General features: G+C 37.1%; 1 protein-coding gene across 4 annotated transcripts in view; it reads right to left on the bottom strand.

The window, feature by feature from the left end:
- Positions 1–25,588, bottom strand: part of ryr3 (ryanodine receptor 3) — a 131,246-nt gene that overhangs the window by 24,117 nt on the left and 81,541 nt on the right. For all 4 annotated transcript variants that reach the window (XM_044105732.1, XM_044105734.1, XM_044105735.1 and 1 more), the window contains 33 exons: positions 24,963–25,146; positions 22,370–22,472; positions 21,934–22,054; positions 21,220–21,389; positions 19,956–20,176; positions 18,841–18,931; positions 18,492–18,632; positions 17,341–17,504; positions 17,146–17,224; positions 16,955–17,044; positions 14,491–14,634; positions 14,179–14,241; positions 14,031–14,106; positions 13,827–13,953; positions 13,521–13,636; positions 13,376–13,443; positions 13,164–13,285; positions 12,429–12,478; positions 12,293–12,353; positions 11,961–12,199; positions 11,351–11,432; positions 10,409–10,539; positions 10,187–10,305; positions 9,386–9,584; positions 8,923–9,017; positions 7,141–7,286; positions 6,061–6,148; positions 5,885–5,977; positions 5,599–5,766; positions 4,441–4,500; positions 4,217–4,351; positions 3,022–3,134; positions 1,325–1,421 (listed from right to left, as the gene is read on the bottom strand). In XM_044105732.1, the coding sequence (XP_043961667.1) occupies positions 1,325–1,421; positions 3,022–3,134; positions 4,217–4,351; positions 4,441–4,500; positions 5,599–5,766; positions 5,885–5,977; positions 6,061–6,148; positions 7,141–7,286; positions 8,923–9,017; positions 9,386–9,584; positions 10,187–10,305; positions 10,409–10,539; positions 11,351–11,432; positions 11,961–12,199; positions 12,293–12,353; positions 12,429–12,478; positions 13,164–13,285; positions 13,376–13,443; positions 13,521–13,636; positions 13,827–13,953; positions 14,031–14,106; positions 14,179–14,241; positions 14,491–14,634; positions 16,955–17,044; positions 17,146–17,224; positions 17,341–17,504; positions 18,492–18,632; positions 18,841–18,931; positions 19,956–20,176; positions 21,220–21,389; positions 21,934–22,054; positions 22,370–22,472; positions 24,963–25,146 (3,956 nt within the window). The remainder of the gene's footprint in view (positions 1–1,324; positions 1,422–3,021; positions 3,135–4,216; positions 4,352–4,440; positions 4,501–5,598; positions 5,767–5,884; positions 5,978–6,060; positions 6,149–7,140; positions 7,287–8,922; positions 9,018–9,385; positions 9,585–10,186; positions 10,306–10,408; positions 10,540–11,350; positions 11,433–11,960; positions 12,200–12,292; positions 12,354–12,428; positions 12,479–13,163; positions 13,286–13,375; positions 13,444–13,520; positions 13,637–13,826; positions 13,954–14,030; positions 14,107–14,178; positions 14,242–14,490; positions 14,635–16,954; positions 17,045–17,145; positions 17,225–17,340; positions 17,505–18,491; positions 18,633–18,840; positions 18,932–19,955; positions 20,177–21,219; positions 21,390–21,933; positions 22,055–22,369; positions 22,473–24,962; positions 25,147–25,588) is intronic.

Raw genomic sequence — 25,588 nt, 5'->3', positions numbered from 1 at the left:
AACATGAATTCACCAAAACACTTGTCTTTTCCAGCAGCCATTGTACAGTGGTAAAACCAGACATCCTGGTGCTCTGCTGGGGTTGCTAGGTAACGGGGGCAGTGCTTGGTTGTTTGTGGCGTTGTTTAAGCAGCTAATTTTTCAGAAACCAAAAAACGTCAACTTACTGGGTGTTTGTAGATTCAAAATGGAAGCACAAAAAAATTTGACTTTAGCACAACAGGTCCCGTTTAAAACACATGAACGAGTCGGTTACGTCTCACCAGCATGCAGGTTTTGTTCGACAGGTGATTGGAGGAGAGAATGAGGACATTTGCATTTTTAAAAGCATGCATGATGCAACAGGCACATGCAAGCACACTGCAAAAACACAAAATCTTACCAAGTATTTTTGGTCTGGTTTCTAGTGCAAATATCTTTAAAAAATAAGACAAAACTAACCTAAACGTGACTTATTACTAAGAATAAAAGGCTTGTTTTAAGCAATTAATTCATTAATATTGATGAAAAAGTTCTAGTTACTTTGGCAGATAAATTTACTTATAAACAGGAAAAATGTCTTGTTAGTTAAATAATTTGTCAATGGAACTAGAACTTTTCATCAATATTAAGAAATTATTTACTGAAAACAAGCCTCTTTTTCTTACTAATAAATCACTTTTATGTTAGTTTTGTCTTATTTCAAGTGTACTAAGAAACTTGCACTATAAACCAGACCAAAAACACGTGGTAAGATTTTGTATTTTTTGCTAACATGAAAAATGATCCTCGTCCAAAACGGCAATCTTCATAAACTCAAACTAACGTGACAGATTGAAAACTAGACCTAAACTTGCACTCGGTAGGAAAACGTTTTACAGTTTGACAGAGATAGAATACGACGTGTGATCTCCAACCAGCCGAGGCGAGCATGCCCACTGACGACACGGCCACAGAACCGCACTGCCACGCCACCGTCACACACTTCTTACAGAGTACAGCGAAAAGACAACTGATGGGTTGGATCCGCGTCCGACAGCCAAACAGCTACGACAGCCTCCTGCTGCGGGGTGAGAACCCTCCTTACCGCTGCCGTCAGAACGCCACAGCCTGCTTTTCTGGCCCTGCGCCTCCTGAGTTCGTCATGCAGCCTCTGACTCCTGACGGATCTCTGTCTGAAGGACTTAGCATGCCTGGAGCGCGGGCCGCCGGGCGCTTTGGGCGGCATCCCCGCCCGGGCTCGCTCCCAAGGCTCAACGGGCGCCAATCTAAGGAAGCATTCTGCAAACAGGACCGGCAGAGGGGTGCCAACGCAGGGCAGAGGCGGGGCGAGCCCCGTACTTACTGCCAGGTCCTGAACTAGCTTTTCCTCAAAGGAGTACTCTTCTGCCTCTATCCAAAGTCTCTCATAGGCCGGGATGAAGAAGTTGATAGCGCGATGCCTGGGGAGGGGGTTAGGGGAGATGGAGGGATGAAGAGGAGGTGGGAGGGAGGTAGAGTGGCATTAGGATGGATTCTGGTGAGGATTCTCTCCCTTTTTGTGAGGAGAAAGGAAAGAGGGATGTCAGGGAGGAGGAGAGGGTTTCAGGAGGAGCATTTCAGGCAGGGTTGTGATGTAGGATCCACTGGCTCTTCTGACTGGTCAAGTTTAGGCATTAAGACACATTAAGACTGCATCTTTCAATCAAAACAGGAGGAAACATGACTTAAGATTTACTGAATTCTTTAACTAAGAACTGGAAAACATTTCACACGCTGCAAAAACACAAAATTATACCAAGAGTTTTTATTCCAGTTTCTAAGTTGATAATTCCTTAATACAGGTTTTATAACAGCGGTGTCAGACTCATTTTTGTTTTGGGCCAAATCAGGATCATGAATGCTCTTACAGGGCTGGTTGTGCCAAAAAGCATTGATAAAACCTGTTCATAAACTGTTAAATCCTTAACATTAAATAATATTATTGAGCATCTTTTTGTCCCTCCAAGATTTAGTGATTCTTTTTGTGTTTTTTTGCAATAAAAATCAAAGTGTTTGTAGTTCTATTTTGGAAATATTTGCACTTATTTATGGCGGTAAATGTGACTTTTATTACTCGCTGTACAGATTATGGACTATAATCTGACACAAATTAAAGCTGAAGCAGCTGTTTAGGACAAGTAAGAAAGTTTTAGACAATTTTTGAGAAAAATCTGCAACAAACTCCCAGTTTTTAGCTCAATTTATTGATTTTGTGTGAATTTCCACAATACTTCCCAAGAACCTGGAGGGACTGGTTGATATAATTTGGCAGTAAACGGCTAAAAATGGCATTGATTTGATTGATAACATGATATTTAAGCTCATTTAGTGTTTAATCGAGAATCTAGAGGGCCACATAAAAAGTTATGGTGGGCCAGTGATTTATAACATGTGATTTATAATCTGCCAGTGAAACTAGTACTTTCTCATCAATATTATAAAATTATTGACCTAAAATAAGCAGCTATGAGTTAGCTTTGTTGTAAGTCTCAAGTGTACTAGAAAGCAGGCCAAAAATACTTTGTAAGATTTTGTGTTTTTGCAGTGCAAATAGCCTAAAACGTTTTTAATTACTGCCATTATATCAATTTGTCCAGGCTTGTTCTGGCCGACCAATCAGAATCAGCAGTTGGTTGCTAGGCAGCCACTGGTCCACAGCCTGGCGGATGAGAAGAAGGGGTTTGAAGGTGTGAAGCTTTTGCAACGTCACTTTACCGTCAGCAGGGAGAACAGGCGGTCAAAGCTGGAGGCTTTGAACGCCCTTTCCAGCCAAACCTCCCGATAGCCATTCAGGAAGTAATTATTATTTTTGTATCTGAGAGGAGGGAGGGTGAGGCAGTGTTAAAAAAACAAATAAAAAAAACAACACAGAGGAGAGAAGGTCAGCGGGAACGGGATGAAGGCTTAAGTAACAGACCCTACATCTAGGATGATGAGAAAAAGCTGTATTTCAAATTATTTTAAAGCCACTATTTAAATGTTGAAATTGACAGTTTAAAAAAATAAAGGATAAACGCTCACCTGGGTAAATTGTAGAGCGGAGCCATGCGGAAACAAGCGACGACGGCCCGCTTACGCTGCTTGGACAGCAGCTTCTGGACGATGCACTTCTTGTTCCTCAGAGGCTGTTCCACCTGGGAGGGAAGAAATATGTAACAAAACGGAAACGTTTGTCTTAAAAATCAGTTTAAAATCAGATAAAACACCGATCATCACATTAGAAATCTGTGATTGTGTTGACTTAGTTTGCTTAACTGTTGAATAAAAATATTAATAAAATATTAATAATTCATATTTATAAAAAATAATAATAATTATGTGACAGCTTGTTAAGTTGAATACAAATTATACAAGTTTAAAAATAAGTGTAAGAAAAAACTCTGAAAAGTGTGGCGTGCATTTATATTTGCCCCTTTTTTCAAAATCCCCCTACAAAAATAGAGTACAATAAATTACCTTCAGTAGTCATTTTACTAAGAGAGTCCACTTATGTGTAACTTCACATGCGTACAAATCCATGGCTGTGGCAGCATCATGCTGTGGGAATGTTTCACCATGAACAAATCCAGGCAACAGTTTTTAAAATAATTTCATTAGAATGAGTTAAAATTTGTTGAAAAAAGTGAAACGCTTTTAAGGCAGTGATGTGTGTATTTATATCCAAATGAAAAATGCTGTTTATTTAACACCAACACCATCGTAACGTGAATGTGACACCCGGGCCTGAGTGAAGGCAAACAAATGGTGTCAAATGCTACGTTTGTGCAGCAAAAATTTTCATTTGTGCAGCTATCATTTTAAAGGTATTAAGAAATGTTCCCAGAGGTCATGAAAGGTCAACCAGCCCCTCTCACTTTTACAAAATCAAAACGACCTTTAAAATTTCATTAATATCTTCAAAACCAAAGCAGCACAAACAAAACGTTTTGCTGCACACACCAGCACAAAAGTAGTTGAGTTGATTGATATAATTTTTTTGTCTGATTTGAAGAAGGTGGGAGGGCTGGTTGACCTTTCATGACCTCTGGAAACATTTCTTAATATCTTTAAAATGATAGCGGCACAAAAAAAACAACTGCACAAACGCAGCACAAACATTTAGACATTTTGTGTTAAATTAACACTTTTTAATTTAACACTGGTGTTTTTACTGCGTAGTTTTGCATTCTTGTATATGTGTATTCCTCATTTTGAATACATTTAAATTAATTTCTACCTGCTCCAAATTGAAGACTGCTGCAGAGATGCTCTGGATTCTCTCCACCGTGTGCTCCGAATCCGACGGCTCCTCCGATTTCACCACTACGTCTTTATAAAGGTTCAGCTGCCAGTGAACTGCTGGATCATCAGACTAGAATTACAAAAACAATCAATAATCAAGCAAATTGTGTTCGAGGGATTTCTGCTCTCTTCTGCTTGAGATGCTGAAGATGATTTCACCTTTTCCTGCAGGTGGAGGTTCTGACGCAAATACTCCTTCACCTCGTCGTCCGTGTCTTTCTGCAAAAAGACGGTTTGTTCAAAACACCATTAATAAACATTGGAATAATTGATTTATTGTTTTAGAAACTGAACCTTAAATATCTTTGATTAAAGAATGGCGAACCTCTGAAATTTGTCTTTATTTTGGACTCAACTCTTGGCTTAAATACAATCATCCATCACATGAAAAAACTTACGCTCAACGGATGTACTCAAGTAAAATTAAAAAGTAGCCATCTAAGAAATTAGTTGAGTAAAAATAAAATCAGTTAGTAAAATAATTGAGTAACTCATCAAATTAAAAATTACATCATCATATGGACGAAAATATAAAGTAAAGTAAAAATTTTGGAACCAAAAAAATTATGAAAAGTGAAATCAGGTAAAACTAAATTTTTCCCAAATCAGTTTCTTTCAATAAAAAACTTCTGACTTAAACTGCAGGTTTAAAGTAAATTTTTGGTTAAAACATGTTTGTTTTTTATTCAGTGGGTAGAAAATCCAGAAATTTTACTCAAGTAAGAGTAGAAATACTTCATAATAAAATTACTCAAGTTAAAGTAAAAAGTAAACATCTAAGAAATTACCCAAGAGTAAAAAGTATTTAGAGAAAAGTCTACTGAAGAACAGAGTAATTGATCAAATTATTGATCATTCAATATTTAAAAATAACACAAATGGACAAAAATATAAAGCTAAGTGAAAAAGTTGGAATTTTAAAGACCAAAATGACAATAATTTTTATAAGTAACAACAAAAAATTAAATCAGGAAAAAAATTTTTTTTCTTTCAATAAAAAACTTTAGAAACTTTAACAAAAACTGCAGGTGTGTGTTTGGTTTGTTCTTCATTCACTGAGTAGAGAATCCATTAATTGTACTTGAGTAAGAGTAGAGAGACTTCAGAATACAATTACTCAAGTGAAAGTAAAAAGTACAGCGTAGTAAAAATGCTCCTAAAAGTATTTTGTTCTTCAAAAACGTAAGTGTAATTGAGTAAGAGTAGCAATTTTTACCGCTCTATAAATAAAAGTAACTGCTTACTAAACTCTACAGCTGTGAGAGTTGAAGTTGCATTTCAAAGTTTAAAAGTCAAAGCAGCGGGTCCGTTTCTTACCAGGCTGTAGCGTATCTTTGCTAATGAGATGAGCTCCTGGTCTCCCGGTGTGCACATGTTCAGGCCGATAGGCAGCAGCTTCTTGAGTGCAGCTACGATCAGAGACGTCTGGATGGAGTAATATTCACCGCGGCGGCGTTTATGTTTCCGCTCCTGGTCCCCACCGGACTGCAGACAGGAAACAGAGTTAAAACTCTATGAGTAGAAGTGGTGAAACAACACATTTCTTTCTTTTTCTGTTTTTTACTGTTTAAAGAACCTTCTGCACTGTAGTGATGAAAATTACCTTGGACATCTTGGACTTGCCCTCCCCGGTTAGGAAGCCCAGATTGTTGATCTCGTTCTGAATCACAAAGTTTTGCTCCTCGCGCTTGAAGTTCTACATCGGAAGAGAAAAACAAAAGTCTGATCAGAAGCTGGAATACGAGGAGTTGACGTGACGGCCAGAGCAGAGGGACCTACGTTGGATTTGCACCACAGGATGAAAATCTCAGCCACCATCCTGAAGAGCTCAGTTGAGTCTGCATCTGGCTCCTTCAGCCACCTGGACCTGGAAGAACAGAGAGATACTTTAACTATACCATCCTGTGTCAACGACAGGCCTGTCATAGTGACTAATTTTATAATTATTGCAATAAGTGGTAATATTGTTGTTTTGAGTCCATTTTATTAAAAATATAGTTATAATCCAGAGCTGGGTAGTAACTCCATTACAGTTACTTGAGTAACTTTTTAGGAGTATTTTTACTAAAAAGTAAAAATTACTTGAGTAATTTTACTATAAAGTACCCACTGAATGAAAAACAAACATGTTTTAACCAAAAATTCACACACAAGTTTCATAAGTTTTATATTGAAAGAAACTGATTTGGAAAAATGTTCTTTTGCCTGATTTTGTTACTTTTTGTCATTTTGGTCCTTTAAAAGCCAAAATTTCCACTTAACTTTATATTTGATTATGTAGTTTATGCAAATATTAAATGACTATTAAATTAAGTAATTTCTAATATGGCTACTTTTTTAGTTTTATGAAGTATCTCTAATCTTATTTGAGTAAAATTTTGAGATTTTCTACCCACTGAATGAAAAACAAACATGTTTTAACCAAAAATTCACCAGACACACACACAGTTTTTATTAAAGCTTCACAAGTTTTATATATTTAGATTTTGTTATTTTCTACTATTTTGGTTCCAAAATTTCCACTTATCTTATTCCGTCTGATGATGTAGTTTTTAAATATTAAATGAATATTATGAGTTTTACTTGAGTAAAAATGTGTTAAAGTACAGTTACTCTTACTTGGATACCTTATAATGGCATATTAATGACATTTCATCCTCTCAAAAACAAATAATATTTCATTTGCATAAGAACTGGAAGATATTTTATATATCCAAATAAAACATGACAACCAAAAACAATAACTAATACAGAAATATAAAACCACACACAACTGAAACTACAAATAAAAGGAATTATAACGCCTCTACACAAAATTGCGCTTCCAAAAGCATTAAGAGGTGAAGTCTGTAGTTGTACCTGTTGTTGTCCACGTAGCGGATGAGCATGGGGTAGAAAGCGTAGAGGTCCCTGCAGAGCACAGCGAACTCATCCAGGATGAGCAGCTCTGCTTCCTGGTTGTCTCCTTTACCGTCGGCCTTCAGCAGCTCCTCCTCAGACACAACCTGCAGTCAAACAGAAATATGCTCATTCCCGATCGCACTTTAACGCATCACAAATCAAAATCAAATCAAATTTTATTTGCACAGCACATTGCAGCAGCAAGGCATTTCAAAGTGCTTTACATCATAACAAACACAGAAACACAATGCAACACAGAATCAACAATCAAAACATTACACTAACTCGTTAAATTCGTATTAGATTACAATTCTAATACAACTCTAAACAGGTGGGTTTTTAGTCGAGATTTAAAGGAAGTCAGTGTTTCAGCTGTTTTACAGTTTTCAGGAAGTTTGTTCCAGATTTGTGGTGCATAGAAGCTGAATGCTGCTTCTCCTGCAGCAGCAGATCTTTAATGTATTGTGATGCTAAACCGTTCAATGGCTTCTAAACTAGCAACAGCATTTTAAAGTCTATTTTCTGAGCTACAGGGAGCCAAAACTGGTGTTATGTGCTCTATCTTCCTGGTTTTAGTCAGGACTCCAGCAGCAGCGTTCTGGATCAGCTGCAGCTGTTTGATTTTTTTAGACAGACCTGTGAAGACACTATTGCAGTAATCAATGCAACTAAAGATAAACGCATGGATGAGTTTCTCTAGATTTCACTGAGACATTAGTCCTCTGATCACAAGAACATTTGGTTTCAAGACACTGAAGTTACTGAACTTAAACAAGCACTGTTTGAGAAAAATTGATTTTATCAATCAGTCTAGTTTGAAGATTTAATATTTGGAAAATCAAGAAATTTTTTCCCACCAATGAACGCAGTGTTTGGGTTTCCATAGTTCAGAGTGATGTCATCACACCCAGAGCCACCATCTTGTTTGAGAGACGTTTTTCACGGCTTCTACTTATATGGACTTTGAATTCAGGCACCAAACGAGAACATAGTCATAAAATTACAATAATAAAACTGTAATATTATCAGAATTAAGTTTTATTTTTTGGGAGATTTGGGCACGGAAAAAGTAATAAAAAATGAAAATGAGGAATGTTGAGCGTCTTGTGAAGTTTTACTTTTGCATACGTTCTACAGAAAATACTTCATATTGAAAGACAACTGTGTCTATTTCAAAGAAAGTATTGAAATTCAAATATACTTTATTAATCCCAAAGGGAAATTAAGTAATTCATTCATTAATTTCTTTAATGAAATAATTTAATTAAGTAAAAACTGACAAACTGAAGTGGTAACTTCACATCATAAGAAGTTTTTTTTCTTATTAATTAAATTTTTTTCTGTTAATTTTAAGACAACTGCATCTTTATTCTGCTAATATTGGCCTTAAAACTGTTGTACAACTAATAGGAGGGATGATTGAAATAAAAAACACATTATTCAAACTTAGATTCACATTCAAAAATACTTTATTAATCCCATAGGGAAGTGAAATAATATTTTAACAAATATAGTTTGTTATTTAGAAAAGAAAGTCCGAACAAATAAACTAAATTAAAATCAGAAATTGGCTCTGAAATGAAAAAAATCTGATATCATTTTTTAAGTGATACTGTTCATACTTCACACAACTTCAACTTTACAGAAGTGACTACTATACTTAGCAAAAATATATTTTAAGGATGTTTTTGGTTTACTAAGGAAGTAAAAAACAGTTTGCAGTGCATTTATGGTTCTTACCTTCACCGTCTTTTTCTTTAGTTTTTCCATTGTGGGCAGGAAGTGGGTTCTCAACAAATCAGCTCCAGCTTTGCAGATGATTGGCTGCGAGTAAACTGGAGACCAGAATGGTGCGTTTTAATTGGGAGAGACAGAAATAGAACTGGAAGCAGGAAGAATCTGCAGAAGAGACTTTTTCCCACCAAAATAAGCTTCATTAGCAGTAATGTTGTTTTAGAAGGAGTGGAAACAAAAACAGCTATTTTCTAGATTTTTATGCTTTTGTTAAAACAATCAGGCTTAAAAAGTTTTGTAAATGTATCTAACTAAAGGTATTTAGGCATTTAATTACTTATAGGCTGACAATGTGTTCCATTTACCGATGCCTCCCATTACATGTAGTCAGATTTATAGAAATACACAACTTGACTGGAGTTAAACGGCACTTTAAGTCCAGCTAAAAGGTGAAATCTTAGTGATTCACCTGCAATCCTCTTCATCCAGGGAGCGTCATCAATGCCCAGGTTGTTGTTGAGGATCTTCAGGATGTTTCCCAGAATGAGGCTCAGGTGTTCAGACGTCACCATGGTGCAGCAGTCGGTGTCCGGCGCCGAGTTCTCCGGGCCTTTCTCCCACCAGTAGGACAAGTAGTTGCACAGCATGGGGAGGACGACCTCAATGACCTGCAGGAAACGGCTGGAGGTCACACTTTGACACAAAGGTCAGGTCAAGTTGACAGGAAAAGTATAACGTCCAGAAATTACCAGGTAAAAGGTATGAAGATGAAATACAACTCCAGCAAATTTGGATCCAATTCATGTTTGTTCTGACTTTAATTTGAGATTTCTGACTTTTTTCTTAGAATTTTGAATTTAATCTGAGAATTCTGACATTATTTTCAGAATTCAAATTTTTTAATCTCAGAATTCTGAAATTTTTTTCTTAGAATTTTTTTAAATTTAATCTCAGAATTCATTTTTTTTTTTTAGATCTCAGAGATCTGACTTTTTTTCTTGGAATTTTGAATTTAATCTCAAAATTCTGAATTTCATTTCATAAAACTGACTTTTTTCTCAGAGCTTTGACTGTTTCCCCAGAATTCTGACATTATATTTCAGAAGATTAAAGTCAAATTTCTGAGAAAATGTTTTTATTTTTTTAGTTGCCCCAATCTTCTTCTTTATATGTTCCAGTGGGATCAAAAAAGATAAATAAATAGAGTCCTAATTAGTCCTATTTTTACATAATTTCTCAAAAGCAGCAGCTGTTTAGATGAAAAGCGGACCTGTGGCATGTCACTGTAGCGAGCGCCGGACTCCGACACGTCGTCGACGTCCTTGAGCAGCTTGTCGAGGCGAGGCATTTCCGGACACATCTCCTCCACCGTGTCGGGCATGCTCAGGACTGTAACGCAGAAACATCCGTCACTGTGAGCGAACACGAGCGCCGCAGCCTCAGCGAGGTCGACGAAAGTCAAAGGTGAGACGAGGCTCGGCTGGAAACTCACTGGCTCGCTCTCGGGGCGTCTTGGTGTTGAAAACTGAAAGTGGGTTGTGAGAGTTAAGATGAGGCTCCAGGAACGCCACCGGCATCGCTCCCACCAAGGTCGCCAGACTCTCCCCAATTGCTGGAAGATGCCTGAAAAACAGCAGATAAACTCAGACAATTGATCACATGTCAGGAAATATGACAAACTGATAAGAGAAAGCATTACCTAATGTTTGATTTACAGATTCCTAAGTGTGAAGGGATGGAAAATAAGAGCTAAATTGCAAAAGTAAATATTTCCTAAGCAAATTCTGAGCACAAAGCAAAAAAAATTATTTATAGTAAAAGCATGTTAGTTTAGGAAAAAAGATATTTTAACTCAAGAAGTTGGAAAAACATCTGAAAATTTCTCACTGGCTTTGGTTTGGAAGGTTATGTGGCTAAACACGTCTGTGCCCTTCAAACAAAAATAAAAACACACAAAACATCTGATTCGATTTTCTTTTCCCCCAACTTGTTCAATCATGGATAATTCTGAATACATAATATTATTTAAAGGAGAAATTATTTAGACAGTGATCAAAATCTCACATTTTCTCTCCAGTTTTCAGTTCAAAAAGGGCTAAATTGAACTTTCCCCCTGATTTTCTAATTGCATAAAAACTTAAAACAAAAACTGATTTGGACTCGTAGACACACCGAAACACAGATTGTGTTAGCTTAGAAAGCTTAAAAGATTTCTTTTAAGCTTCACAAAAATTTTATATTTATGACTTAATTAAAAAATATTTATTTTATTTCTGTTGAATTTGAGCTCCTTGTTTGCATTAAATCACTGGCTTACTGAAAAAAATAGCTGTAGTTCATGCAAGTAAAATTAAAATTAGCCAAAGCAATATCTTTCAGGTCAGCACATGAAGAAGAACATAAATCAGTGCCATTAAAGGTCTTGACCTCTCACCTCTCCACAAAGACATTCTTTCCGGTTCCCAGGCTGTAGAAACACATCAGGATTCGGTAGCAGGACAGCTGCACATCATCCACTAACGAATAAACACGGATAATAAGACATTAATGATTAAATCACTGAGTAAAACAGGACGAGAATCCAGGACGGAAATGGATTAGTTTCATTTGGCTCCACTGTCTTTTATCCAAACTAAACCCGTAGTTTAACACAACACAGTTCAACATGATTATGCCAAAAATAAAAATGGCTGAACGTGTTTTAAACATTTTGTCTGACTTGGGCTCTCAAATATTTTTGCTCAATGCGAAAACACAAAATCTTACCAAATATTTTTGGCCCAGTTTCTACTGCAAAAATCTTTCCAAACTTAAAATAAGACAAAATAACTAACAAGTAACTTCTTGGCAATACATGGAAACTTGTTTTAAGTAAATAATTCCTTAATATTGATGAAAACGTAATAGTTCAATTACCAGACACATTCAAAGTTGAATAAAGTCCCAGTAGAACTGAGCCGTACTAAGATATTTGCACTAGAAATTAGGCTAAAACTACCTGTTAAGATTGAGTGTTTTTGCAGAGCTCAAGCTGCTGGTTTTACCGAGCAGATCCACGTCAAACTCGTGGGTCCTGATGTGTTCAAACAGGGCAGTGAGGATGGGCAGCAGGGCCACAGTCACATAGTTGATGCTCTGAGTGACGCTCTTCATCTGCGCGCGCGACTGCATGAACTTCCCCAGCTTCAGCATCTCCACCAGCTTCTCCAAGTCCTCCGCCGCGTTCTCAAAGAAGGCCTTGAACCCGACTTTGACCAGCTCTGCGCCGGATTTCATCACTGTCCTGAGGGAAAGTTGGACGTTTTGATAACCGTGAGCCACATGACGACGCATTCCCAGAGCTTTGTTAGTGGAGACGGCGTGGAGGTTTGTGTACCTTGTGTCGAGTGAGTGGGACAGGATGTGAAGACAGCTCACCATGATCGCAGAGTCACTTCCTGTAACAGAAAGACGTTTTATTATTGTCTGCTGGAACAAATTCAAACTCCAGACAGAAACAACGGCAACCTTACCAAAGAGAGAAATCCTGTGTCTAACAAGAGCTGCCATCTTACAGAACAGGCTGGAAAAGGAGAGGAAATAAAGGCAGAACTGAAGAAAAGCTGACAGGAAAGAAAAGTGAAAGAATTAGAGGTGACCTATTATGTTGTGTCGGATCGTATGGCCTAAGCGAAACCATTCTTAGTAAATGAGATTTTAGTCTGCGCTCCGTTCTGCCTATTTTGAACTCCTAAATCTAAATAAACTACTACTGACCACGCCTCCACAACTCAAAGTTTACAAAATGGCTGTAAACAGATGAGCAATTATACGACCGTACATCTTTGAAAAGCAGAAGTGGAGCCTCCTGCACAATCAACTACAAAGCAGCAAACAGATTGTAAAGAAAAAAGAAAAAAAATCTTGTTCAGCGGATACAGCGGTAAAACCAGCTGACCAAACGTGCTGGAGCTTGGCTGTGGTTGCTAGGTAACGCTTGTGACTCAACATTTCTGAGGTTTTTGAAATGGCTCATTTTCCAGACACCAAAAAAAGCATCAACTTATTGCCAAAAAAAAACATCTTTGGTGTTTTCAGAATAAGTTGCGACCAAAATGGAAGAATAAAAACATTGAAAAATGAATTTTTCATAATAGATCCGCTTTAAGGAAAGGTTTTGGTAATATATAAAACTGCCAGACAACTCAACTCCACCAGTTTAAAGGAGAAAGAAACTTAAACAGGTCGTGACGTGTTTGTGGACATACCTGGTAACCATCTCCTTCTCCTTGTTGGAGGCGCAGCCACAGCTGCTCAGGTTCTTGCTGGGTGTGGACAGGAAGTAAAGGCAGTGGTTCTTAAATGTCTGATCAATCATTGGAAGTAAAACCTGAGGACAATAAAACAAAAACCTCAGTAAAAATAAAAACTTTCTAAAAAAAAATATACAAGTGGAGTAATTCCAAATCCTCATCCCAACCTTTGCAAAGAACTTGATCTCCTGTTCATGGGGGGACTTGTCAGTTTTCCCACTGGTAGCCATGGCCTCTGTAAACGGTTGGGTCAGTATTTTAGTTTCTACATCTTAGCGATTGATAATATTAGTATTAGTGCTGCAGACTCACCAAGATGGGCGATAAACTCCTGAGCAGAGTCGATATTCTTCAACAGCCTCTTTAGGAACTTGTAGGCAAAACGTTTTTCCATGGATGACGAGTCCTGCTCCATGTCCTTCAGACCTCTGAGGCCGAAAGACGAGCCGCAAAGAGATCAACTTCAACCAATTGGTTTTATTCATAACTTCAATGTTCCACACACAAGAAAATTAAACAAATTCCTAATCTTGCTTGTTTTTGTCACTCCAAATGAATCTGAGTTAAATTTAGCAATTATAGAACAAAAATAAAATAATCTATTTAAAAGATGCTCACCTTGTGATAGCATAGCCACTTATCTGCAGGAACTTGAAGAGCTCTTGGGCCTTTTCTTTGTCTCTGTACTTCTCTTTAGCAGTCAAGGTATCATAGGGAACAAGCAGCGGGTGAGCCAACCCTCCTCCTGTTCAGTCAAAGACAATTAATTAAAATTTTTATTAAAAAAAGCATATTTTTAGCAAAGCTTTGTAATTTCGACACCTTTACTCAGAAGTTCTGACTTCTTCTTCTTAGCCCAGATGTTGTGGTAATTTTCTGCAACCACTTCCACCATAGTCTGTGGAAATAAAAGAATAAACTTGAGCAGTGGAGAGTCTTTCCCCCCAAACTAACATGAGTTGAGACCTACCTGTAACTCTCGGGACAGAGTGACATTGTGCAGGTCCATCGGAGCAGGACTGAATCCGTTAGACTGCACAAATTAAACACAGAGGAAGCAAATAAGGCAGCAGATGCATATCCGCCTTTTTCAGACTAACCTGTTTTCAGTCAGAAACTCTATTAGACTCTACAACTCCATCTGGAATTTAAATAATCTCCGTCGTAAATAAGAAAGTTGTTGAATGCTGGATGGCAAGGAGAAGATTTGGGGAATCGACACAACAACAAAAAGAGACGACAATTGTTGCAATCTGATCATGTCAGAATCTGAAGGCGTTACCTGAGATTCTGAAAGCTTTCTCTGTTTTTCACTCTCTCGCTGCTGGAACATGGCTTCTCCTTCCTTGGTCCTCTCAATGTTCCAGTTCATCGCCAGCATGCTCTTCAGGGACTCTTTCACAGGCCAGCGGTAGGTCTCCCTCTCCTACAAATTACACACAAAACGCTGGACTCATTGTCCTCTGTAAGACTCTACATCAGCGGTGTCAAACTCATTTTGGTTTTGGGCCAAATCCAGATCATGAATGCTCTTAAAGGGCCGGTTGTGCCAAAATGTGTCGATAAAACCTGTTCACAAACAATTAAAATATCAATGAATTCTCAAAATTAAGTAATATTATTGAACACCTTTTCAGTCCCTCCAGGATTTTGTGATTTTTTGCAGTAAAAATCAAAGTGTTTGTGGTTCTAATTTGGAAATATTTGCGGTATTTGATCTTATTTATGACAGTAAATGCGACTTTTTACAACTGTATGGACTATAATTTGACATCAATTAAAGCTGAGACAGCTGCTTAGGACAAGTAAGAAAGTTTTTGACAATGTTTGAGAAAAATCTGCAATAAAATCCCAGTTATAATTTTAAAAAAGTGCGGTCATTTGTGAATTTTGAGTGAATTTCTACGATAACTCAAGAAACTGGAGGGACTGATTGATATAATTTGGCAGTAAACAGATAAAATCTGCATTGATTTGATAAATAACATAATATTTAATCACACTTAGTGTTTAGGATCTAGAGGGCCACATAAGAAGCTATGGCGGGCCAGATTTGGCCCATGGCCCTCAAGTTTGACATATGTGATCTACATCTTCACTAATAAGAAAAAAAATCTAAGTGTCTCCCATTTTTATCTATTTGACAGAAGATTAAAGTCAGAAAGACTCAACTCTGCAAGTATTTCAGATTTATTTCCATTTGCTGAGTGCTATCAGTGTAAAAATCATTCGGAGTGAAAACAATTCAAGCAACACATTCAGTTGTAAAATGAATGTTACTGATGCAATATACTTTGTTGCTGATCATATTTTCTGGTTTTAAACTACAACCAGAAATATTTCATCACGGATGACAGAATGAAGATCAGATCAAATTCTGCTCAGGGATTTAATACCAGCTCTGTTTTTGCAGGATTCTGATTCCTTCTGGTTGCTTTGACGGTGAGTTTTTGTTTGCATAATTACAGTTCTAAGTAACTGTAATTACTGAGAACTGTAATTAAAATAAAATAAGTAAAATAAAACAGAAAAGCAAATAAAAGTGTAACAACTATCACCTTAAGGGGATTCAAGTAATTTCTAAGCTTTGTGTCAATTTACTCCAATTTTTACACCCATTTCAGATCCGTGCAACCTGCTTCCATTTCTGTCAATATCCTAAACTATTTCATTTCTTTTCTCTCTACACTTTAGTATTTTATTAAATATGTATAATACACCAATGCAAGAATACTAAAATGTTGAGAATTAAAAAGAAAGGGTTTATCCTTCAGAAACTGTCTATTTAATATATCATTTACTTACTTATATACAGAAAAGTAACGTGTTTCCAAAATAATGCCCCCTTGTTCCATCTTTTTGTTTTGTTTTTGTAAATGGAAATGTAATGAGAGGGAATTTGGTATCTGATCACAGACTGAAATTGTGCTTTTGTAACATTCTCAATACCTCAAAAATAAAGAATTTATATATATATATATATATATATATATATATATATATATATGTAATATACAGATTGAATTGTAACATTCACAAATCTCCCTAAAATTTATTTGCATATATTTTTTCATCATGCCTTATTTCAGTTCTGAAGCATGTTTGGGTCAGTTAACGTGTATGAATTATTCCACTGGTGTATTATAAGCCTGGCGGGTCACCAGTCTTTACTTGTGCCCCCACCAGGCTAAGCAGTGTTTATTTAATATATATATTTTTAAGTGTTTGCATTTTTTAAGACGTTACAGTTGGTGTTCAGGTATTAATCTTCCAATCATTCAGTAACGCATAATTATCAAGTGATATCTTCATGTTTCCTGTCAACTTTAAACCCTTTTTTACTCAAAAAGACGGCGAGCCGCCGGATGAATGACTGTCCCAACCACCGGGCTCAGCAGGTTTTCTGGGAGAAACCTTCAATCAGAGCAACTATTAGTTGAAACTTTGTGGGACAGAACATCATAACATAAAAGAACATGTAGTGTATTTTTATTCATTGAGAACATTAACACATAATTACTTCTTTCCTGCAATTCTGATGAAGATATCAGCTTTTTGAAACAAACAAGTTGCTCTAAAGCACTGCAGAGCAGGAAAAATATCAGTAATCTCATAAGAAATCAACAGAACTTGAGTTTTTTTAAGTCATATTTGAATTGTTCTGACTTTGGAATAAAAACAGCAGAGCAAAATCAGACGAAAAATGGAGATTCTTTGTTTTTGCAGACAGTGCAGAGCCTCCATACCTTCTCACTTAAAGATTTATAAGGCTTCAGCAGTGGATGGGCTTTGGCCTGCTCGTCCAAACTGTCTCCGTGTTTCCAGCCAGCCGACATCTAAAGATGCAGGTTGTCAGAGTCATTACTGCGCTTCTGAAAAACACACACTGCATGGATAAAACATGCAGACATGTGGTACAAAAAGAGGAGGTTCTGACCTTCTCTGAAGCCCACTTGTCGTGGGAATGTTCTGCATACTTATTAGCAATGTAGTCAAGTTTTTCAGGAAGGGAGATGCTGGAAAAGAGGAATGATTGCTTAAATCTGTCATTAACCCAAAGACATTTGTTTTGCATGTGTTTTAAATAAATTCTTGCATAATATTGTGCACAAACACAGGTAAAATCACATACTTGGCAGTGTTGATGGGTTTGGGCTCAAAGTTTCCTTGTGCATCCACTGACTCCTGTTTCTCCACCGTCGCCCCTAAGCTGGTATCCACAAAGTCTGGAGGCAAAGCTCCAGCGATGGCGCACAGGCACAACTTGGCCATTTTAAACAGTTCAGAATCATATTTCTACAACACAAACGAAGGGCTTAGGAAGTTGGTTTTCTGCCTTTGTGAATGTTGTTACATTACAGCCATAAATGTCAATGCAGAATCTAACCTGAACTGCAAAAACACAAAATCCTACCAAGTATTTTTGGTCCAGTTTCTACTGCAAATATCTTATTACACTTGAAATAAGACAAAACTAACATAAAAGCAAATTTTCAGCAAATAGAGTAGGTATTTTTAGTCAATAATTCCAGAGGAACAAAATATTTTCCACATATTATAAGTTATTATGTGAGACTTTTAAATAATACTTTTTCCTCAATATTAAGGAATTATCAACTAGCTGAAAAGTTAGTTGTAAGTTTTTAATTGTAAGTAAAAGTAAAAAGAGGTTTTTTTAAAAGTGTGGCATGCAAATTTTTCTCAGCCCCCTTTACTCTGACAGTCAAAAATAAAATCCAGTGCAACCAAATTTTAGTAAACAGAGTAATTCAATCTCAGGCTTGCATGTATGTGAAGACCACAAATACTGATTCAGAGGGACTAAACATAAATGCAAGCCACACTTTTCAGATATTTGTAAAATATGTTGACCATTCAATCTTTTCTTTCACTTTATTTTATTCACAACTTGGTGCTCACCCTCAAAATACAGTATGGACAAAATATTTTCAATCTTCTATACGAGACACAAGATAAAAGACACTGTGAATAGTTTGGAGTTAAAGTGAAAGCTGAAGCAGACCCTGGCACAGACTGATAAATGATCAATCTGGGCTTTGCTTCAGCTGCACAGCTCATAGCACTTCATTATGCATTCAGTACAAAACCGTCTCTCTCAGGGACGCAAAGCTCGAGTGTCAAGAAGGGAAACACAAAAAGCCGACGAGAGCCTAATCACTGGAAGCATTTTATCTTTATAAAATATTGAGTTACTCCCACTTTTTAAAAGAAGCAGCAGCAAAATAAATGTATGTATTTGAAGATAATAGAAAGCTAACCTACCTTCTGAGAAAGAGAGTCAAAAATTCCCCAGAAGAGTTTCTTTGTGAGAAGCAGTTCTTCCTCAGAGGCCAAGCCAAAGCCGCCCATCCCAGACGGCAGGCAGTAGTACTTCCAGTTCTGCTCATAGTGGTTGGTCAGCAGCTGCAGAAAGATGCAAGGAGCAAAACTTAATCCAGTGAAATACTATAATGAAAATAAATTAGCTTGTGTACTGGGTTTTAACTCAAATTTGTAAAGATAAACAAGGCAACCAGAGAAGCATGAGTGCTGGATGTTCTGGAGGAGGGTGAAGGAAATCAAGTGTAAAATCTTCGATGTCGGCAAGAAGAAAACAGATGCGCTTCCTCACCCGGAGAGGCATCTTGCAGTATTCAGTGAGCAGAGGAACGTCGAAGACGAGGCGCCTGAGCAGCTGCTGCATCATGGATGGACGAAGATGCCTGCAGATAATCAGAGTTGCACATGAAAAATAAAAGAAATCTCAAAGCAGGCTGTGATGACAGCAATAATAACAAAAAACAGGAAGAAGAAGTCAAGGAACTACAGGGGAACTTCCTTAGTTATTACTTTAAATCCTAGTTTTACTTTTACAATTAATATTTGAATCTTGCAGGATGGATGATTGCTGTTCTATGAACTGCTCACATGTACAACAGCATATTATGGGTTTTTTAAATGAAGAAGGAAATCATTTCTGCCGATTTTTTTTTTTTAGGAATTTAAGTTAAAATTTCCTATCAAAAACTTCTCTCTTTTTTTTAGAGAAAACATTTCTACATTTCTGAGTTTAAGTCAAACATTTTTAAAGTTTGGGAAAGTTTTCAAAGAAATATTTCCCCAGAAATGTACACATTGTTTGGGAAATGTATTTCAAAAGTTGAACACTTTCAAATTTTGAAACTCAAATATTTCCATCCTTTTTTTCCTAGAAGATTTCTGAGATTAATCTCAAAATTTCAGTTTTCTCTCTGGCAAATTTTCAATTTATCAAACTCAGAAATCTCTGTTTTTTCTAAAAAAAAAAAAAAAAAAAAAAAAAATCTGCAATTAACTTAAAGATTTCTGAGTATTTTCTTGCAAATCTTTGACTTTTCAAAGTTAGAAATTTCCAAGTTTTCTAGGATATTTCTTAAATTAATCTCAAAATTTAAAACTTTTTCTTGCAAATTTTTCCAATTTTCCAAATTTTCGACCTATTATAGCTCAGAAATTTCCCTTTTTTATTGAGAAAATATCTAAAATTTACCTAAAGATTTCTGAATTTTTTCTCACAAATTTTCAGCTTTTAGAACTCAGAAATAAATTTCCTCATGTTTTCTAGATTTTTTTAGGGTTTTTGGTGTAAATTTGCTCCTTTTTTGATGTACAACGGCCCTAATACACCATCATACAGGAGTCTTCAGCTAAAAGTGCCGTAAATCTATTTCTCTCTCTGTTTTTGGGCCAAACCAAGTGAGCGCGTACTTGCAGATGGCCAGCAAACACTCCTCGATGGCATCCCGCTGGGCTTTAGTGAGCGAGCGACCTTTGGACAGCCGATAGATGGTCTCCAGCGTGGAGTCGACCAAATGCGCGTAGTGCTCCGTGTTGCCGAACAGAGCGGCGCAGCGGGTCAGCAGAGGAAGCAGAGCCGAACCGATGTAGCGATTCATGGCCAGCGCCGTCTCCGTGGTGCTCAGTACTTCCTGTGGAACGGAGAACCAACATCCAGTTTTCACACAGGGATGAACTAAAAAAGTGTTTTTATACCTGGTGCCTCATTGCAGAAAGAAAAGCAGAAGTTTTCTAAATAAAACTGGAGCTTAAAAATGAAAAGGTCAAAATTTACTGAAAGTATTTCCAGATATTTCTAATACAAAATAACTTATAGTGGCGATGCAGCTGGATTAGTTACTTGTTTGTTAGCAGATTGCAGCACTTTTTGGCTTATGATTAAAAAACAAATGAGACACAAATAAATCTGGAACATTGGACATTTTCAGACACAACATTCCCATGGTGCTCACACCTGCATATCAATCAATCAATCAATCAACCAATCAATCAATCAAACTTTATTTGTATAGCACATTTCAGCAGCAAGGCATTTCAAAGTGCTTTACATCAAATCAAACACAAAAAACACAATGCAACATAGAATCAACAATAAAAACAATATCAAGTCAGATTCCGTCAATAAATTTGCAATTGATTACGTTTCAAATAAAACTCTAAACATGTGGGTTTTTAGTTGAGATTTAAAGGAAATCAGTGTTTCAGCTGTTTTACAGTTTTCTGGTAGTTTGTTCTAGATTTTTGGTGCATAGATGCTAAATGCCGCTTCTCCTCATTTGGTTCTGGTTCTGGGGATGCAGAGCAGAACCAGAACCAGAAGACCTGAGAGTTCTGGAAGGTTGATACAACAGCAGCAAATCTTTAATGTATTGTGGTGCTAAACCATTCAGTGATTTATAAACTAACAACAGTATTTTAAAGTCTATTCTTTGAGCGACAGGGAGCCAGTGGAGGGACTTTAAAACTGATGTTATGTTCTCTATCTTCCTGGTTTTAGTTAGAACACGAGCAGCATATGATTAGACAAAAGTGACATCTCAAAATCATGATATGACACTGAGAAATCGGATGTCAGAGACGCTTTTGAGAACCTTTTTCTTCCCTTCAAGTGGCTTAAAGGCGTGGTTATTTTAGGTTAGAGTTGTGAATTAGACAAAGGTTCTTTTGGACTCACTGTGTCCAGAGACGCCGAGGCTTTGAGGTCCGGCAGGAACCCGACTTCCAGCATCTGCAGCAGGAAACTCTGGTCCTCAATGCCGTAAACTCTGTCCAGGAAAAGCACCATGGGGGCCTTGTGGTCCGGGCAGAAGCAGGCCGACATGTCAGGTTCTGTCACGGATCCGTCTGCAGGCCAGATTAAACAACTCAGATTAAGCACTGCATCTAATATTTTAAATTTCACAGTGTACTTTAGAAAGCTACAAAAGACTTTATGACGAGGGTAATAGTTTAAAACAATCCCAAATGATGCACATCCCAAAATAAAAAGGGGGAAAGTAAAAAAGTAGCAGTGCAAATATTTCAGAATTTATTGCTGCTGCCACATTTGTACATAATAATTTAGGTAAAAAGATGTATTCAGATTGCTACAGAAAAAGGAAAACTGTTGTTTCTTTAGTAGAAAAGGCTAAAAAAGCCCAAAACGTTGATGGATGTTTATGTAATATAATTTAAAAAGACTCTTTGGGATTCTTAGATGGAAAATTGATCAAATTATTTTAGTTTCCATTGGAATATTCCATTTTCTGAGATGTGATTTGTGGATAAAATGATTATAACTTTAAAGCTTCTGCCTTAAATAAAAAAATAAACACCATTTCATGCAGCAGCCGAAAGCTTTTTACTCTCACATCTCCAGAAATGACTTGAGCCACTAACATGTGCTGACCTTTATTAATCACAGGCATCTTGAGGGGGATGCTGATGATGCCCACCAGGTCTGATGTGGGAACCAGAGAGCGCAGGATGGCTCTGATACGCAATGCTTCACCTTTCCCTGCATTGATAAGCTGCAAAGGAAGGACATACACTGAAGACTGGGTCATGCAAAGTGCAAAAAAAGACCAAATTTAATTATGAAATACTAAGTAAAATCTATGTTAATTAGATACAGGTATCTGAATTCCAGACTATACAGCTTTCCTTTTCTTATTGCAGATTATTTTGTTTTCAAAATCAATCATGCATGGAAATATCTTCAGTAAACAGACTTGGAACTTTGGTGAAAAATGTGCCGGAACCCTGTTAATTGATTTACAATCAATTATTTACCAGCTAGCCATTAACTGAGGCGTAAGTGTAATTTAACCAACAGTTTCCCTCACATGCATCTCTGGAGCGCAGCGTCCCAGCAGGTCGATGAGGGCGGAGTAGAAGGACATGATGGCGTTGCCCATGTGGATAACTTCTCCTTCTTCTTCACCAGACCTGCAGCACAAAAACAGGAACCTGGGATCAACCTGCTGGCCTCCATCACAGCTTCTTTTTGCAGTTTTCTTGGAGTATAATTGAGCTCCTTCCTGCCCACTGCATTGTATATTCCACTGATTGTAGTTTCAAAATGCCCGGCTTCACCTCAGGCCATAATTACATTCAGCACTAAAGCTCCACTGTGTTTCAGCTTCTGCATAACAATGTGAACAAACACTGAAGAAAGCAGCTGCAGCGCCAGTAAATAGCAAAGCTACAACTACGTCTTTTGTTTTTCCTTAAATTATCTAATTAAATATGTAGCTTTGTAAAAATGTTGCTACAGAAGATCTGAAAAAAAAAAAAAAAAAACCTTCGGTCTGTCATACTGGGATTTTCTAGATAAACACAAAATAGTTAATAACTGGGAAGTGTACGAAGCCAACTGGGGGACATGGGGAAAAAACTTTTCTTTTTTGTTGCCTCCCAATAAGTAAATACACTGGTTAATACAGACACAAATGTCAATTAAAAATGTTAAATATATAAACATTTAAAGAGCCTCAGTGAAAACGTGTTTATTATAAAAACTGACTGAAAATTTATGTATTCTCTGCAGGTTTATGTCTGTTTGTGTAAGGTTGAGATGGATGAAAACGGCCTTTTATTCAGACGACCAACACAACAAAGTCACAATAAAAACTGTCAGATATAACTTTATTATCCGGTGAAAATAACTCAGAAATAGTCCAAATAGTTTGGATGTATTTTTTCTTTCCTATGGAAAGTTTCTGTTTGTATCTTAGGAGGGATGGAAAGAGACGAAAAGCCCATGTTTGGCATTTCTATGCTACAGAAAAAGATATAAAATTTTAGAAATCTCACAAACGAGACAGAAAAATTTTACGAAAACCTGATGTTATATCAGAAGAAAGACTTTCAGTGTTCAGTTATGCCGCATGAAATGATCAGTACATTATTGTGAGAAAACGTAAAAGAAAAAAAAAGAAAACTCCGTCGTCCGTAAAAGTGAAATGAAAAAGAAAACTTTTAAAATATTTCCTACAGTATTACATATTTTATAGCACCATCCACTTCTGCCATTCTTATCTCCACCAGCTTTTCACGTTACACTAAAATCTTTCTCCATTGTGAGTAAAAAAGCTCAGTCCGATTGGATTTTTGAGGAATATTTTCTAAGTTTTGACACAGATTATCAGTGAAATTCAAGTCTGGAGTTTGGATTGTAGACAATTCAGCAGTTCTCTGTGAGACCTCTGAAGCTTGAAATCATTTTTCAAAGCCTAATCTTGTTTTAAACTTCTTTGGAAAGTTATCCACAGTGTTCATTTGTTTTTCCTAAATATATGACATCTTTGCAATTTACTGCACTGGAATGTAAAGGGGTCTGAATTTACAAGCATGCCACACATTTCAGTTTCTTTTTAAGACTTTTTGTAAACCATGCATCATCCCTTAGACAACAGCGAAAAATAAAAAGGGTTTTCGGTAGATGAATATTTCTGTATTATAATGTTAAGTTATACATAATTTCAGTTTTAAAATGAGAAAGTTAAGACTTTTTCCAGTGGCTGGAGGACAATCAAGCTGCTTTGGCTCTTTAGCAACACAATAAACTCATAATTAAAATCAAAGACCTGGCCTATAAAACAGATCCAGCCTTGATTGCTGTGAAAAACTCAGTGAAGAACATCTGAGCTTCTGATTTCCTTTGGGTTTTTGAAAACAATCTGAGGTCGATGTAACTGATCAAGGAGCATCTCTCTTTTGATCAAAATAAAAGCTTCTCAACAGTATCTGATTTTCTTTCTTTTTTTTTTTGCTTTAAGCTGACCTTCAAAGCTTCACTCAGGAATGATACCTTTAAAGGTGAAATATTACGCTTCCTTGAACAGGATATGTTTATGTGCAATACAAAACGTATTCATAGCACTTTCTTTGCACAAAATAAAATCTAAAATTAAATCTAAATTTAAAGTGCCAACATTAACATTCGCACAAAAAAATGGCTGCCAACAGATGCACAATTACACAATCGTCCATCTTTGAAAAGAAGAAGTACAGCCTCCTGCACAACCAACAAGAATGCAGCAAGAGGTTTCTGGATATTAAATCAATAACAAAACACTTGACTTTTCCAGCAGTCATTGTACAGCGCATACAGTGATAAAACCAGCCGAGCAAACCGGCTGGAACTCAGCTGGGGTTGCTAGGTAACCGGCTGGAACTCAGCTGGGGTTGCTAGGTAACGGGCTGGAACTCAGCTGGGGTTGCTAGGTAACGACACAGAGCATGTGAGGCTCATTTTTCAGATACCAAGAAACATTAACTTGGGGCCACAACATTAACCAAAACAATGGCTGGGTGTTTCTTTTAAGAGCTTGGGTTGTTTTTAGTAGCAATATAGACCCAAATGGAAATATAAAAACGTGAATTTTGCAGAGTAGGTTCCCTTTTAGGAGCCAGTGAAACTGGAGATATTTCTACCCCGCGGTGGCTCCAGCCGGGCTCTTGGGCAGGTCCAGAGCGGGATCCTCAGAGATCTTGATGGCCTCCTTCATCGCAGCCAGCAGACCCTGTCCCCCCTCTCCTCTCAGGGCGGGGCCGAAGCACTCTGGACGTCGGATCAGCAGCTTCACCACCACGTTAGCATTTTCCTCCACGCTCTCACCTACAGCCAGAAGGAGCTCCACATTAATCTTCCGCGCACATTAACGATTCATATCACGCACAAAAGGAATGGACGCAGTCAGCTGGAGCACAGTTATTACTGGAAGTGTTGAAAAAGCTGACCAACATTTTTACTTCTTAGTCCTGACTACTCAGCAGCAGCTTGGCAGCCTTTCCTGGCAGATTTCTTTTAGTCACAGCATATCCTGTTCTCATTTCTATCAACATAATGCATTTTTCTATGGATATGTGTGCACAGTTCACATTTACCTACATAATCTATTCTAAATAATCCATTTTTAAACACAACCATGACTTTTCTAAGCTTCACAATTCAATTTTAAGGTAATCACTCCCTGATTGTCGGAGCAACGCTATTTAATTCACTGAAAGATTATCTCTGAGGGAATATTTGATATGAAAGTCAAAGTGAAATAGACCGA

This window comes from Gambusia affinis, linkage group LG22 (assembly GCF_019740435.1).
Source record: "Gambusia affinis linkage group LG22, SWU_Gaff_1.0, whole genome shotgun sequence".
NCBI lineage: Eukaryota > Metazoa > Chordata > Actinopteri > Cyprinodontiformes > Poeciliidae > Gambusia > Gambusia affinis.
The sequence above is the reverse complement of the archived record's forward strand: the minus strand, read 5'-3'. Positions and strand labels throughout refer to the sequence as shown.